At 48.3% G+C, this 13328-nt stretch overlaps 1 protein-coding gene across 1 annotated transcript; it reads left to right on the forward strand.

Moving 5' to 3' along the window:
• The first annotated feature begins 1822 nt into the window (after window positions 1–1822).
• LOC110547086 (cytochrome P450 1B1) lies at window positions 1823–10667 on the forward strand. The gene is made up of 3 exons (XM_021634374.2): window positions 1823–2588; window positions 2968–4011; window positions 6926–10667. Exons 2-3 carry the CDS (start codon window positions 2969–2971, stop codon window positions 7512–7514), a joined length of 1632 nt encoding a protein of 543 aa, XP_021490049.1. The 5' UTR covers window positions 1823–2588; window position 2968; the 3' UTR covers window positions 7515–10667.
• Window positions 10668–13328: the final 2661 nt, after the last annotated feature.

Consider the following 13328-nt stretch of genomic DNA (forward strand, 5'->3'; position numbering starts at 1 on the left):
TAAACCTGTTTTCCCTCTACAAATGGACCAGTCTGGAGCATTTTGTTACAATATGAGAAAAACAAAGAGACTTGTTGGAGCAGTGCAGCTCAGAGAAACCGGTTTTTATTATTAAACTACCGCACTTGCCCTCAGGCCAATGTCATCACCGGTCTGAGTACTGGACCATGGTGCATATAAAATCTCATTCAGAAAACATTGCAAGCGTTACTGAAAAGACTTATAAAAAGACCTTTTCTCAGCAGGCCAGGCGTTTTATTGAAGGATGCTAGACTGTCTTTCAGACACCGTCATTAAGTTTGTTTACCATGTAATCGGTTATCCTAGTGCCGGCTGCCAGGCTCCTTCCACTGGCCTCCCTCACAGTCAACTTAAGTGCGGAGAGTGAGCGTCCTGGTTCTCTGTGAGTCTTACGACCCAGCTGATTAAAAACTTACCACGTTTATTATGGGTGCCCCTGTGTGTTCTGTGACAGGTGTGGAGGTCAAAAAGGATTACTTGTGCAAGTTGGCTCTCTCTTTGCACCCTGTAAGTTTCCAGGCATTTCGCTCAGGTGGTCAGGCTTGTTAGCAAGCAGTTAGCTCTTGAGCCTCCGGCCAACTCCTAGCCCATTTTTTCTGTCTGTGTTTGTTTGTTTGTTTGTTTTGTTTTGTTTTTAAAGAAAGACGACTTTGGGCCTCTTAAGTGTGTTTTTACTCCCTATAAGCCTGGGTGAGGGGTTCGGAGCGGGGCTTTGTGAGTTCAAATCTTTTCTGTTGCCACCTCTCGGGAACTGTGTGGCTTGGATAAATCTCGTAATCTCTCTGAATCTGTTTATTTGTAAATGAGACAACAACACAAACCTTGGGAGTGGGGTTGGCCCGAGATCACGTCACTGGCCCCGGAGCTACAATTCTTGCTTGCCTAACTGGAAGCATCCTATCTCTCCTTCGGCTCGCCCTTTCCAGAGCCTAGCAGCTACCGTGTTCTCTCAGGTTCTAAGCAATGGCCGGTAGGGACCCGGGCAGCGGCTGCCGGGGCCATTTGACCGCGCTGGCTGTCCCTTCGCAGAAAGCGTCCCGGTGGCTGGCAGCCCCGCGTCTGGGAAGCAGGCTGAGCGAGCAAGGGTCGGCGAGCTGGCTGAGAGCGAGCATCCCGGGGGCAGGCCCTGCGGGCTCAGCCGTGCGTGAGCCGCGGAGGGTGGTGGCGGCAGGCACCCCGCCCTTGGCCGCCGCCCCGGCCTGTCAGGTGCCGTGAGAAGCGCGGGAGGGGCGGCCGCGAGCAGCGCCCAGGGAGATGACTGGAGCCGACTTCCCAGAAGCGGCGCACGCGAGGCACAGCTCCGCACGCAAGGGGGAGGCGACAGCAGCAACTTTTCAACCCAGCCGTCCGCGGGAGCAGGGCCGCCTCCTCCTCCCACTCACCGCCCCCTCTCCCGCCTCGCTCTCCAGGAGCGTCCCCGGGCGCCCAAGCTTGGAGCGTTGCCTGGGCGCGCCCCGAGCTGTCTCGCGCGTCCGGAAGGTGGCGGAGTCCCTGGCCCTTTGCGAACTTTGTGTGCCAAGGGCTGGCTGGTGCACACCTTGGGCCGGGAGAGCTGCAGCTTTCCAGGCTTCCGGCGGAGGTGGAAAGAGATCTACTCACACAGAGGGCCTCGGTGGTAGGGCCAAACGGTTTGCACAAGCTTAAGAGAAAGATGAATGCGGGGTAAACCGTCGGGACGAAAGCTGTCCCTGTTCCTAAATGACAGTTTCCTGGCTCGGTGCCTAAGAATGGTGAGCAAGGCACCGAGAATCGAGTCACTGGAGGAAAGCGCGCTCTTCGGTGCGCTCTTGTTCAAGCGCGCAGAGGCGTGAGAAATTCTGTCCTGGGCCAGGTCCTCAGGAAAGAGCTTCCTGGGGGAAGGGGAGCTTGGGGGCGGGGGTTCGTGTCTTGGCTGGGGGATGACAAGCCGTTATCGCTAAAGGAAAACTTCACAAGGTGACTCCAACAAAGCCGCCAGCTATTGTCCCAGCACGGTCCCGGCGGGCTGCGGGGACTTCCACTGGACCACCCCGAGTCACCCCGACGGCAGACGCGAGACCCCGGAGGCCGAGCGCAAGCCGTGGAGCTGCGGGCTTTGGCGGTGCGCCCCGCCCCTCGCGCCCCTCCCCCTCGAGGTCCTCGCTCCCCCCTCCCCCCCGTCGCTACCCAGTCCTTAAAACCCCGAGAAGAGGGATGGCGCGGGGCGTCTCGGGGGTGCGTTGCGGACACTTCTGAGACACCAGCCTGAAAGCCAGCCGCCAGCGGGCTGGGATTCGACTCCGCTGTCTCAGCTCCCGACCCCCGACCCATCTCAACCGCGACTCCAACTCCAAGAAAGCCCTGACTGCGGAGCCCCAGGTGCAGTGCGGCTCAGCAAACTTGACAGTTTTTCCCCCTCCTCCATCCCAATCTAAGTTTAGGAACCGACTGAGCCAAGAGTAGGGGCTAGAGCAGCAGCTGTCAGGCTTCGGGGACGGGCCTCCTGGTCCCCGGAGAATCTCAGGTTGAAGTCTTGCTCTGGACCGAGGCTCCAGGGCTTCTCCCAGAAGCCTCTGCTCTGCATCGCTGGAAACCACGTTCTGTGGCAGGTCAGTCTGTGCGCGGAGCCACCGTCCCGTGGCCTCCTCGGCCCAGTTCTTAAAGGTCAGGGGTGGGGTGTTGGATCCTTGAAAAGGAACCTGCCTCTATGTCTGCCACCGAGGGCGTGTGGGAACTCCGGGGACCGTTAGGCGGCTGGGGAGTCGGGAGCTTGCAGCAGGTCTCTGCTGGAGGCTGGGTTGCGTGTGGAAAGGTCGTAGCCAGAAACCCAGCCTTTCCCTCCCTGAGTCTCTGCATTGCCTCCTCTCTACTCCAGCAGGTGCTGTGGCCCGGTGGTGGGGCCGGGCCTGCGGGGGGAGGGGGGCACACTGCCTTGTTTCCTTTTCCCTCTACACACCCGACTGTGTCGTTTTGCCTCTGTGTCCCCAGCATGGCCACCAGCCTTGGCACCGACAGCTCGAAGCAGCCGAGCCCCCTGTCTACCGAGCAGATCACTCTCCTGGTGCTCCTCTCCGTCCTGGCCACCGTGCACTTGGGCCAGTGGCTGCTCCGACAGTGGCGGCGGAAGCCGGGGTGCTCGCCCCCGGGTCCCTTCCCTTGGCCGCTGATCGGCAACGCGGCGGCCGTGGGGCGCGCGTCGCACCTGTACTTCGCGCGCCTGGCGAGGCGCTATGGCGACGTCTTCCAGATCCGACTGGGCAGCTGCTCCGTGGTGGTCCTGAACGGCGAGAGCGCCATCCACCAGGCCCTGGTGCAGCAGGGCGGCGCCTTCGCCGACCGGCCGCCCTTCGCCTCGTTCGGCGTGGTGTCCGGCGGCCGCAGCCTGGCGTTCGGCCGCTACTCGGAGCGCTGGAGGGCGCAGCGGCGCGCGGCCCACGGCGCCATGCGCGCCTTCTCCGCGCGCCACCCGCGCGGCCGCCGCCTCCTGGAGGGCCACGCGCTGGGCGAGGCGCGCGAGCTGGTGGCGGTCCTGGTGCGGCGCTGCGCGGGCGGGGCCGGCCTGGACCCCACGCAGCCCGTGGTGGTGGCCGTGGCCAACGTCATGAGCGCGGTGTGCTTCGGCTGCCGCTACCGCCACGACGACGCCGAGTTCCTGGAGCTGCTCGGCCACAACGAGGAGTTCGGGCGCACGGTGGGCGCGGGCAGCCTGGTGGACGTGCTGCCCTGGCTGCAGCTCTTCCCCAACCCGGTGCGCACCACCTTCCGCGAGTTCCAGCAGCTCAACCGCAACTTCAGCAGCTTCGTGCTGGACAAGTTCCTGAGGCACCGCGAGAGCCTGGTGCCCGGGGCCGCTCCCCGCGACATGATGGACGCCTTCATCCTCTCCGCCGAAAAGAAGGCCGCCGGGGACCCTGGCGAGGGTCCCTCCGGGCTGGACATGGAGAACGTGCCGGCCACTGTCACGGACATCTTCGGGGCCAGCCAGGACACCCTTTCCACCGCGCTGCTCTGGCTGCTCATCCTCTTCACCAGGTAAAGCCTTTACCAGGAGGGATGGGTCGGGTTTTGCTTCCCTCCTTTGAAAAGGGGGCGAGAGGATCAAAGGTCATTAGCTGGGCTGGGCGCGGAATTTGAGGTTTTCTCCCTAACCTCCTCCCCGCAGTTCCTCAAAACCGAGACCTCAGGTAAGACAGGGCCTGGACCACGCAGGCAGGCAGAGAGGCGCTCCCCCACCTAGCGTTGCCAGGACTTAACCAGCATCTCTGATATCCGTGACTGAGAAACAAAACTTTGAAGAGCTGCCCCGCCCCCACCCCAAAAACAACAAGATTTGTACCGTCTGAGCAGATAAACTTTGATCCTTCTGCAGCTCGAGAGAAGCAGAGATGGACCGGTTCCAAGCTTAAGCCTGGTGCAGTAAAATGTTCACTAAACGTGGCTCACAGCTGGTACCATTGAGACTGTCCAGCCCAGGTCTCAACATCCAGCTTCCAAGCACAGGGCTCAGTCACTAGGCAAAGGAAGCCAGTGTGTGTGTGTGATCCTCAGAGGACAACCTGGGCAGAAGGTTTAGCCGCAGGCTGCTGCTCCGCAGAGCAAGCAGGATCTATCACGCCGGTGGCCTGAGCTCAGCATCCGCCCAGTGGTGGTGGTGGTGGGAGGGGGCATCCTGATCTCCCGGCCAGGGCGCAGACCCCCTCAGCACCGCAAGGACGAAGTAGGCCCCCCCGCAGTCAGGTGGTGTAAGCAAATGAGTCCTTTAGGGGAACTTGACGGTCACCTATTGTTTACCTGAAATTCGGATTTAGGCTGTATCTTATCTAGACACAAGAGGCCTTTTCTTAGAGCAGCGGTTCTCAACCCGGGGGTCTTTCTCCATCCCTGTTGCCCAAAACCGTCGGAAAACTGACACGTTGCGATTCCTAACAATAGCAAAATTACAGTTGTGGCAGTGGCAACGGAAATAAATAACTTTATGGTTGGGGGGTCACCACAACACGAGGTATTAAAAGCACACCGTAACTGTGCTAAAGGGTCACTGCATCAGGAGGGCCGAGAACCACCGAATGTGCCGAGTAAGCCCGCCCCTCCGAGCGTGGTAGGCAGCATCTGCGTCCTCTCGGAATCCACACGATCCCTAGTCCCTTAGATGCTGTATATCTACTTTCACCCTTTAAAAGTATATGTAAAATAACTTCAATCAAATCTTGGAAACGTATATTGGGACTACCGGGACGCAGGGTGCAGGGGAGAGTGGACGAGAATAAAGGGAAGTCAAGGCTAGATCAGAAAAAAGGCCTTCCGGTGTGGGACCGCTAGGTAAGCGTGCACCCTTTGAAAAAAGAATAGTTCTCATCCAGCTGTGTAAGTAGCTCTCCACATGTTCCAAAGAAATAAAAACACTTTCAGGGGCTTTTTCAATTAAACGTTATTTTTTCTTTTCCCTGAAAAGATGATATAATCAGAGTGGGCAGATTACAGTGCCTGTTTAGAGAATAACTTGAGTAGCTGTTGGATCCATAAGGTCCAAAATGGTTACTGTTTGTCCCTCGATGGGGAATGTTGGGACGTTCTGTTAAGTGATTTTAATAACACCCATTGTTTCACCATTTAAATGCTTAAATTATTTTCAGTAGCCACAGTTATTCCCCCATCCCCAACCCCTTCTTTTGAGCCTTGTACTTATTATGTAGACACGCCCTCATCTTTTAACATTGATTTTAGTATGTTTTTTTTCTTTTAAAAGACATTTTTAATTTTTGAAATTATTTTTACGTCTGTGGACGTTTTGCCTGAATGTTTGTCTGTGGACCAGGTGCATGCATTGTCCCTACAGAGGCCAGGAGAGGGTGGATCCCTTGGGACTGGAGTTATAGAAGCCAGTTAGCTGTCACGTGAGTGCTGGAAATCAACGTCAGGTACTCTGCAAGAGCAGCTGGTGCCCTTAACCACCCAGGCACCTCTCAGCCCAGGGTTTAGTAATTTTGATGGCTACATAATATGTTGCTCTAATATTATACATATATAAAATCAGGTTTGAGTTTTAACATTAATTAATGGCTTTGGCTGCATTATAAGTTCTGAGTATTGCTATGATTCTATGCTGTTAAGCTGTTTTTCTGAAAATAGGCTTCTCGGTGTAAATTCCTAGGTTTAGAAATTAGAGGCCAAGGGCTTGTTGCCTTTGTAGAGCTTGCTGTGCAGTATTTCAAAAGAATTGCCCCAGTTTCTGTCAACAACCATGCAACACATGAATTTGTGTCCCGTCTCACAAACTGGGGCTTTGCTTTTTGAGTTCAGAAAATGTGTAGCTTTATCTATCAGGACACCAACAATACTTTGTAAAATAAGAACAAGAAATTACCTAAGGATATGAGGGAAGGAAAATAATTTGTTTTCAGTGCAGCATTTTAACTTTTGTGGGTCTAGGTTTTTTTTTTTTTTTTTGTCTTCGTAGACTTCTTTCTAAAACATTGAAAATGTATTTTATGACCCCATTGGTATAAAAGTAATTTGTTAAAATGTGTATTAGAACTTTCACCTATAAGCCCAGTTGTTTAGGTCTGAAGGTGTTAAAAGATAGGCAAATATTTTCCTGGGTGTCTAAAATGTATACTATTGTGCAATTTTAGACTATTAAAAACCTGAGAGTTTATTTTCTCACAGTGGGAAATAAATCCTAGGCCATAAGAGGCTTATTACTGAAAAAAAAATTGTTATTGTTTAACTTGTAATATCGGGTGAAAGAAATTAGTAACCCGTTTTAGATTTTCTTTCAGAAATTGTAATTCAGTCACAGACCTAGATAGTTTGTGGAATTAAAACAGAACTGCAGTGTGCTGCGAGGTGAAAGATAAACTAATTATGTGTTCTCTCTCTCTCTCTCTCTCTCTCTCCCACCCCCTCTCTCCTTCTCTCTTTCTCTTTCACACTAAAATCCAAACAGATATCCTGATGTGCAAGCTCGAGTGCAGGCTGAGTTGGACCAGGTTGTGGGAAGGGACCGCCTGCCTTGCATGAGTGACCAGCCCAATCTGCCGTACGTCATGGCTTTTCTTTATGAATCGATGCGGTTCTCCAGCTTTTTGCCTGTCACCATTCCTCACGCCACCACGGCCAACACCTTCGTCTTAGGCTACTACATCCCGAAGAACACGGTGGTTTTTGTTAATCAGTGGTCTGTGAACCATGACCCGGCCAAGTGGCCTAACCCAGAGGACTTTGATCCAGCCCGATTCCTGGACAAGGACGGCTTCATCAACAAGGAACTCGCCAGCAGTGTGATGATTTTTTCAGTGGGCAAACGGCGGTGCATCGGTGAAGAGCTGTCTAAGATGCTCCTGTTTCTTTTCGTCTCCATCCTCGCTCATCAGTGCGATTTCAAGGCTAACCAAAATGAGCCCTCAAACATGAGCTTCAGTTACGGCCTGACCATTAAGCCCAAGTCCTTTAAAATCCATGTGTCTCTCAGAGAGTCCATGGAGCTCCTTGATAGGGCTGTGCAGAAGCTGCAAGCTGAGGAAGCTTCCCAGTGAGAAGCTGGAGGTAGCTGAAACATGAGAACACCCGCCTCTAACTGGGGAGGAAAATACAGATTTATGTTCCCAGCTTCGTTTTGGCATCACTTCTTGAAAGTGAGCAGAGACCAAGTGGCCTGAAGGTGAGGCACATTTACCAATTCCTGGCTTCTCATGGGCCTGTGCTGGAGTTCCTGGAAATATTTTTTAATTGAACAGTAAAAGGGCCCAAGGAATTTGGACCCTGTTTTTGTTTTTTGTCTTTGCAATTGCACACATGCACACCTATCAACATATGTGCACAGCTACTTCACGAAGAATTTCAGTAACTCTGCCTTGTTGGGTAGGTTTTCGCTGGAACTTCTGTGTGCAGAAATCGACCCTATAGGAAACTGCACTAAGCAAAGGCTTAGGATATATTCAAGAATCGAAAACGAGTGATTTCAGGGTAAAATGTAAAGACCAGACATTCTCTACCGAGCGACCACCTGCTTAGGAAAATGCTTTAACCCCTCTGTAGCAGCCCTGGGTGAGGTTTTCTTTTTGCCTGTAGATGAGATGTGCCTCCACTTCAGGATGGACCACAGAAGTCAGTTTCCCCCAAAGGAATTAATAGTTGGTTTAATAACTGCAGTAGTTTTCAGAAATTTGAATATAAAGGTAAATTGTTTAGGTGGCAAAAAAAAATCTTATGAATTAAAGATGTACCTCATTTGGCTGTTAAAATGAAGTATTCCAATTATAACGGGGAAAAAGATTTGCCAGTCCAGTTTAAGCTTTCAATTATGGGATTGAAATAAACTGGTCTTAGTAATAAGTCTGATAAACAAAACAAAACAAAACGAAAAGCCTCATGTCACCAAATAGTATTTACTGCATATAAATTTGTTACAGAAGTATTTGTAATCATCACATGAATAGTATTTGATTAGAAAAATATTTGTATAATGTATTTCTTATGCCATATTGCAAACCAAAAAGAATAATCAGTTGAATGAAATTTGCTCAAATACAGGAAATGAGGCAGATTAAGTCAATCTGTTTTAACAACAGGGAACTAAGTAACAGAAAGATCTTTTCTCATTCCCAGTTCAGACAAGGGATAACCCTCAAAAGCAAATCAGCAAAATATGTTCTTATCTAGTAATTGTAGTTACAACACAGAGGCTTTTTTTCGAATTGACCCCATTAATACGTTAAGATTTCAAACTCTTGGCATGCTTCAATTTTAAGTTAACTTAAAATCCATCTTGATTATTTTGTTTCAGTTGAAGCTAGAGGAAATAGAATCATTATCCCATGGAAGGTGAGACACCTGACCTTTGTCTGAGGACGAATGCTGAAAAAAGGCCATGGATTTTCTGGATGTTCTTTGTCTTAGGCCACACGATAGGAAACTCATTACAGCTGAGAAGTTTCTCTTTAAGTGTTATTGTTAGTGTTGTTTTTTAAGTTGAGTCTTAAGGTCTGTTTTTTTGTTTGTTTGTTTTTGTTTTTTTAAGTCAGAATCTGAAGATTGTCTTAGGAGGTTGTTTAGCGACTGCTCTGTAAGATGCTGGAGACAGTTAAAATCGCCTCTCTTATTTAGGGTGGTTTACTGTGAACAGTTACTTTTTGGTAGCTGGGAAAGAAGAACTGTATGTGTTTGGATTATGTAAACAATCCGAAAACCCCTTTAAGCAGGGTTGGAAGAGGGAAAAAGTAGGAACAGGGCCGGTGGGAGTTTCCTATTTCTGTTTTCATTGCAATTATATGTAACAAAAGAATCCTGCCTCTCTCAGAGAGCTCACTGTTTGCTCTGTTTCATTAGGCTTTTTGGCATTTTCGTATCAAAATTACAAAGGAAGGCATGTGTGATGTTTTTGTGTGTGTGTGTGGGGGGATGGCCAGAAGCCCCAAGGAAAAAAGAGAATGAGCATGAAGAGCAATGGCTGAATGGTTCCCATTCACTCAAAATTAATTTGTTGAACTATAAAATTTGAAGCATGGAAGTTTAGAAAAAAAAAAGATGTTCAGAGTGCCAGGCCTTAAATTTCAAGTGTACTTTAAGGATCCTCAGAGCCTTTGCCCTCTGCCTCTCCCTCCCACCTCTACATGGTTTTTGTAGTTGGAAATTGAACTATAAAAATTTAATGTACGGTTTTAAAACAAATTCTCATAACAGAACCCCTTGAATGTGAAGCACAAGTTGTGTCAGTGTTTTAAAGGCCTTAATTTCAACTCCAAAAGTTAACGGTGCAATATTTTTTAACCTTTTTAGACCTTTTTAAGGCATATGTCTCAGAGGGCTGGGACAGTGATCTGGGTTCCCATGGCCTCTTTGAGAAACTCCAATAGTGAAAGTCACGTACCAATGTGGACCCCTCATTAAGTCGACCAGACCAGATGTTTGGTTCGTGAATGTAGGCACCTTTTCCATTAAGGGGTGTGTACCTGTATGTGTGTGTGTCTGCTTTGCTTAATATATTTAGAACCTAGTGAAAGGAGAGAGGATACAAACCAGGAAAGAGTAACAGTTACCAAATTTGGATGCTATTGTAATAGATTACGGGCTTGATCAGAAAGCCCATTTTCTGCTACAGAGGGATGTCATGTAACTCAGAATTTTTGCATGGGTCAGTGCAGCTAAAGTATGTTTCTAGTATTTCTATTAAATGCCTCATTTGTATAGTAAAGCTTGGACTGCGTCAGAACATTGCTTCCCCCCCCCCAAAAAAAAACGAAAAGACGCCTCAGGTGTGTTTTGTGGATTAATCAAATGAGTTCATGCCCCAGAACTTAGCCTTTACCTGTGAAGTATTACTGCACTCTTACTGTTCTCACAACAGGGCTGTGCTAGATTAAATAGATACATGGCCCTGTATGTTAATTAGTATGTTTTTAGCTGTGACACAATCGTGTGATAAAAGGTATATGTCACCAGGTGATTATAACCCAAGAATAACTTCCTATTTAGCCTTTTCTTGAGTTTTTGTACTTTATCATGTATGTTCTTAGTATGTATATAGCTGACATAGTACACAGTCATAACCAAAACATTTCCTACGCACAGAGCAGTAACTAAGGGGTAGCCTCTACCTTTTGATTTAATTAAAATTTAAACGTTCTGTCAGTCATTATCTATCACGAAATACTGTTACCTAAATAATAAAAACCACTTTCATAATTCTATGGAGTTTGTTTTTATGTTACAAGAAATACAGTCTAATTGGCCATTTACTTCTTCTGTTATTATGGGCCCCTCCACTGAGGCACTGTGGTGTTGGGTTCTGACATCCCTATGTCCCTACAGTGTGAATTCAGCTTTCACACCACTGTGTGGGAGAAGCCAGCCTTCAACTTTGCTACACTTCAGTGCACTACTCTCTAATGTAAACAACAGAAGCATGTGTTACAAACTTCTTCTTTGATCACCTCATAGTTTAGCCTGTTTGCTCTTCTGTTTTTTTCCATTACCTTTTATTCAATGATTTTTCAGTATCCAGTTTTCTAGCAAATCCATGGTCTTTACATTATCAAATTTATAAAGGCTGACACAGAGTTAAATTTGTAATTTTGAAGGATTGGATTGAGGTCTTAACATGCTGACCTAATATTTCTGCTCCACCCGAAAAATGCAGGATACATTTATCAAGTCAGCATGCTGAAATGTTCGTTGAGCATGTAATTCATTCACTTTTAAGATTTGAGCACCTTGATCAGCAAGAGCAGCTGACGCCTAGTCAAATAGGCCAGATGAGAAAACTGCAGGGTGCTGTGAGGATAATTTTCTGAGGACCTGTTTATTTGGTAAGTGACATGGTGTCACAAGACCCACAGGCAGGGCCTCACTGTTCCACACACATAGGCAATAGGGCCTGGCAATGCCAGAGGTCGCCACCGCCCCTTTTATTTTCCCCACAACCACTCCTGTTATTATGAAAACAGGCAAAGCAGCAGAAAAGCCAAAATGACACTCCATTTCATCAATGCTTGGGCTGGGAACTTCAGTTTAGCAGCCCAAAAAGGACGGCTGTGAGTTGGTCTCAAGGAACAGTCACTTATTTTCCAGATAAATGATAAAACGTTCTTGGAAAATGGTGAGACCCATTCAGGACAACCGAGAGAAATATTTTCTTGGGGGGGGGAGGAATTAAAATCTTGGTGGGGTCAAGATGTTTTGTTGGGAGAGACAGGAAGTAAACCCAAACAATCTAGTAGAGTCCAGGCTAGATGACGCTGGGAAATGAGGGCAGCTTTGGGCATCAGCCAGGTGTGCCCCCTGGAAGCTTGCAGCCATTTTGGCACTTTATAAAGTCATTCTGTTTTTCTGCATAACTGTCTTTTAGCTCTCTTTTAGCTTAGCTCAGCGAACCTTTGCCCTCTGGCTTGGGTCTCTTAGTTATCCTCAGAAAGGGACGAAAAGGAAGGAAAACTACAAAACCCAGTTGTGTTGGTATTTTGGATGAAACTATCTGGGGGATAAGGAGATGGTTCAGCACGCAAAGTACAAGCGAGAAGACTGACATTTGTGCACTCCCACAGAGGTCAGGCGTGGTCGTGCCCCTCTGTAACCTTGGTTCATAACTCCATTGGGCCCAGTGCAGCTGGAACCGTGAGCTCCGGATTCAGGGAGAGACCTTGTCAGAAAGTCAGGTGGAAAAGTGGTTGATCATATCATGAATGTCAGTCTCTGGACTCCAAACCTGCCCAGGCCAGTGACCACACACATATGCATACACATAATGGAACACTTATACGGGCAAACCTCAAGCACCAGATTATGTTCCTAATTTCTTTATTTGATAAGACAATTAAAAATTTATTTTAAAAAGTGGTTATTCCTGCTTTTCAGCATGTATCAGGTAAGAGCATAAGAAACGGAAGGAATACTAAACATTTAGGAGTTTTGGGTCAGAGTACCACAGTAAGCTTAAACACACTCTAGTATGGCATGAGTGGTGATATACGAAATAATTTAGAAGCGTGCTCATCTGGACTGTTCTGAAAGCTCACTTCCTTGCCTTGGTGCCATCGCTCATCTCTCCCAAAGGGGCCTGTGCTTGGAAATGCAGAGTCATTTGTCACCTTTGAGTCTGTAATCTTTGTGCACAGAAATTTCCTTCCTTTTGGGGGACAGACCATTGCAAATCCACTCTGGTGCCTAAACTTGTAGTTTTGTTTCCCATAGCATCCCGGCTATGGGAAGCTGCTGGAATTCTCACACAGTGCTGAGGGGAGTGCAAAATGGCAGCATGAGCCAACGGCTCTAAGATAGTCATCCTGCAGGGGGGAAATGAGTGCCTAAATGATACAGAAATGATACCTAAATGGTTCTGCTAGCTCTGTTCATAATTCATCCAGTCTGGAGAAGTTTTCCTTCAAAGCCGAGTAGCTGAAGTGCCTGTGGTGCAGTGCAGCCATATAATAGAGCATGACTCAGCCACAGAAGCCGATAACTGCAAAACCAGCACGTGGACAATTGTCAAGGGAGCCATGTTGGTTAAAAAAAAAAAAAAAGTCAGCCTAGCAGGGTGGAGTGGCGCACGCCTGTGATCCCAGCACTTAGGGAGGCAGAGGCAGGTGGATCTCTGTAAGTTCGAGGCCAGCCAGGTCTATAAAGCGAGGCCAGGCCAGCCAGGGCTACACAGAGAAACCCTGTCTCAGAAGACCAAAAAAAGTCCAAAAGGTTATATACTGCAAGATTCCACTCACGCAATTAGTTGGAGAACAGCAGGTTTGATTCTTCATTATACAAGTCATTACATGGACATAGAGTTTTATGAGAAATAAAATTATAACAAAACAATTAAAGGCTAAAAAGTTTTAAAGGGGAGTTGGTGTAAATGAGCT

The sequence above is a fragment of the Meriones unguiculatus genome, chromosome 1 (assembly GCF_030254825.1).
Source record: "Meriones unguiculatus strain TT.TT164.6M chromosome 1, Bangor_MerUng_6.1, whole genome shotgun sequence".
NCBI classification, from domain to species: domain Eukaryota; kingdom Metazoa; phylum Chordata; class Mammalia; order Rodentia; family Muridae; genus Meriones; species Meriones unguiculatus.